This window comes from Plasmodium reichenowi, chromosome 14, assembly GCF_001601855.1.
Source record: "Plasmodium reichenowi strain SY57 chromosome 14, whole genome shotgun sequence".
NCBI lineage: Eukaryota > Apicomplexa > Aconoidasida > Haemosporida > Plasmodiidae > Plasmodium > Plasmodium reichenowi.
Window position 1 is genome coordinate 1,622,164 of NC_033659.1, and position 3,666 is coordinate 1,625,829.

The window sequence follows — 3,666 nt, forward strand, 5'->3', positions numbered from 1 at the left end:
ATGAATTTTTTTTTTTTTTTTTTTTTTTTTTGCACTTTTAAAACAAAAATATATTATAGCCTAAATTCGATGTTATTGTATATGGTACTATATCTACATCCCTTACGTATTTCCATATTTTTCAAATTTTGTACTTCAATTTTCTCTATTTTATGATCAGTGATGGATACACCATTAATTTTTAAACTAGCATAGGCTACAAAATTAAAGAGAGGATATAAGTTAAAATTATTTAATGGGGATATCTGATATGTATTTTTCATTTGATTAATATCATTTTGTTCATGTGTAGGAACATATAAAGATATATTAGCATACATTTGTGTATTCATATCTGTAACATAATTTATAAACCAATAAATACATTTCTTTTTTTCATTATAATTTATATTCCCCAGGGATGTATGGAAATTGACTGATTTGATAAAATGGTGTATAGGTATTTTAATTAAGATATTTTCATATCTGTTTAATAATATATTACTATTGTTTTTATTTGTATTTATATTATTTAAAAGGACATTTAATTTTATTTTATACATATTTTCTGTACTATCAAAATGTATATTACCTTTAATATGGATTGGTAATTTATATTTAGGGTGTGAGAATAAATTATTATCATAACTGTTTTTACAATTATCATTTGGTATATCAAAATAATTTTGTGGCATATTCATATGTCCATCATTCCATAAATTTAAAAGATTACTGAATAGAAAATCATTATTATATTCAAGATAGTTATTTGATGAACATATATTATTTTGTATGTTCATGTTTTCTTGATAGGATATATTTCTACTTAAGGTTTGAAAGGAGTTACTACTATTTTGTTTTTCTAAAACATTGCAATGATTTCTTTTCATAACATTTTGATGTTCATTTTTTATATCCTGTTCATTTTTATTTTTATTTTCATTTTCTTTTATGGTATCTTCAACACTACTTAATTTTAATACGTTCGTTAATGTGTTGTTCATTTGTTGTTCGTCATTAAAATGTGTATTACTTTTTATGTTATTTTTATTATAGTATTGATTGTTATTATATAAAGGAGAAGGTCCAGGATGTAACAGAATTTTATCATAATAATGCAGAAGACAATATTTCTCATGTAATGGTACAAAATGAATTATTACATTTTTATTATTTAGAGTATGTTCATCTTTGTTTTTATTAAATAATTTATTAGTATTTATAGTATAATGGAAATTACATTTTTGAACATCTAGCTGATTAAAATATAATTTAATATATGGCGAACCGTTAATATTCGAATTAATATATACATTACCTTGTATATAATAATGTATAATTTTACTATTTTTATTAACAATACAATTTACATTTTCTTCAACATCTATATATATTTCATTTGATGATGTACATGAGTTATTATATGATCTCCAATAATTATATATAGAATGTTTTCCATTGAGATATGAACCATTACTATAACTATAATTTATATTCTTCTCATTATTAATATTAAGCATAAGAAGATTACTATTCTTATTATTATTACTAATATTATTCATATTAGTATTACTATTCCCAACATTTATATTTATATACTTATTTTGTGTAATCATATTATATATATTGTTTGGTATAGGACCTATTTTTAATGTTTCATTCAGAAAATTATTACTAGTGTTATAATTAAAATTATAATAATAATTATTATTGTTGTTATTATCATTATTAATTAATTCTTTTAAAATTGTATGAATAAATAAAGATGGTTTTCCATTTTGTACTAATATTTCATTTATCAAAAAATTTATTATAGTATAATTATGTATTAATATATTTTCCTTTAATTTATCTATATCAAAATATTTTTTTATAATTTTTATTATCTCTTGCATCATCTCTACAATTAATATCGGATTATTTTCACCTTCTATTAATGTTACAAAATATAAATCATCACTCTTTATTATATAAACAAATTTTTTGTTATCCAAAGATCTTCCATTTAGTAAATGTAATTTATCATTCGTATAATCATATGATGTATTGTTCAATACTAAATAGTAATTATTATCAACATTGTTATTAAAATAATCATAATAATTATAATTATTATTATTATTATTATTGTTATTATTATTGTTATTATTATTATTATTATTATTATTATTATTATTATTATTATTATATAGTATCCTTTTTATAACATTATGTATATTCCTTTTATACCTTTTTTTATTAAAACATTGCTCTATTAATAATTTCCCATTAGACGAATAAATACAAAATAAATCCAGCATTTTCCTTTCTTTTTTCAAAAATGTGTAAAAATAATAGATTTTTTTCTTTTTTTATTTATTCATCAATACTATCGTATAATATTTTAAAAGCGTTTCCATATTAAAATAAAATATATACACATATATATATATATATATATATATATATATATATATACATATATATGTTCTTTATTTTATAGGGTATATCATCACGTTTCCGCTTTTTTTTTTTTTTTTTTTCGTGTTATAAAATTTATTATAACCTACACCAAAATAAGGCATATACATAAAACAACACACTTGTACTAATTTTTTTTTATTTTTTTAAATAAAATAGTAACCTATGTCATTGTTCTTTTATTTATTTACTTTATTTTATATTTTTTCTTTCGTGTTTCTTCAAAATTTTTAGACAACCGAAAAAACTATATATAACAATATATGAAACATATATTTTTTCTTGTGGGGGTGTACATATTTATATTTAATAAATATTATAATGTTGGGACATAAAAAAAAAAAAAATTAAAAAAAATAAAAAATATATATATATATATGACTAATAAAAACATAAAAAATAAAATATATATTTGTTGTATTTAATTTTATAAATATGTATATATTAAAAAAAAAATAAAAACAAGTAAACAAGTATACAACATTAAATAATTAAAAATATATCATATATGCAAACAATAATATAATTACAAATTAAAAAAAAAAAGAAAAAAAGCCATGTACTACTTCAAAAGTGGTATAATTTATTATATTAAATAATATTTTTATTTAATACTAATAAAAAAAAAATTAAATACTATATATATATATTATATATATAAATATATATTAATTTTTTTTTTTTTATGTGTACCAAATTATTTATTTTGTAACAATATGTATAATATTATAATATATATATATGTATATCTTTATTTATATGTCGAAATATATATAAAAATATAATAATATTTTAAATAATATAATTTTAGTTATATACACAAAATATTTTATTTTTATTTTAAATACATTTAAATTTATACGGTAAATTTCTTTAGGGTATTAAATATTAGATAAAATAATTTTTTTTCGCTTATATATACAAATATTATGTATATATGTATACATGTATATATATAAAATATATATATATATATATATATACAAAATATATGAATATTATTTTTTTTGAACTAAATATTAGGAAGATATATATATGAAACAATATTTAATCATATATGTAACCTATTAAATTGCAATATTTTTTGAGACCAATGAAATAATCATAGGATTTTTATTAGGATGTTAAAAAAAAAAAAAATTTATTATTATTTAAAAGCTTCTGGTTCTTTTGTTTTATGCCTTCTTTTTTTTTTTTTTTTTTTTTTTTTTTTTTTTTTTTTTTTTT

At 17.0% G+C, this 3,666-nt stretch overlaps 1 protein-coding gene across 1 annotated transcript; it reads right to left on the reverse strand.

Annotated features, from left to right (window-relative positions):
• Positions 1–53: 53 nt before the first annotated feature.
• On the reverse strand, positions 54–2,279 carry PRSY57_1440000 (adaptor complexes medium subunit family; the record flags this gene model as incomplete). The annotated part of the gene is made up of 1 exon (XM_020115329.1): positions 54–2,279. One exon carries the CDS (start codon positions 2,277–2,279, stop codon positions 54–56), a length of 2,226 nt encoding a protein of 741 aa, XP_019969986.1.
• Positions 2,280–3,666: the final 1,387 nt, after the last annotated feature.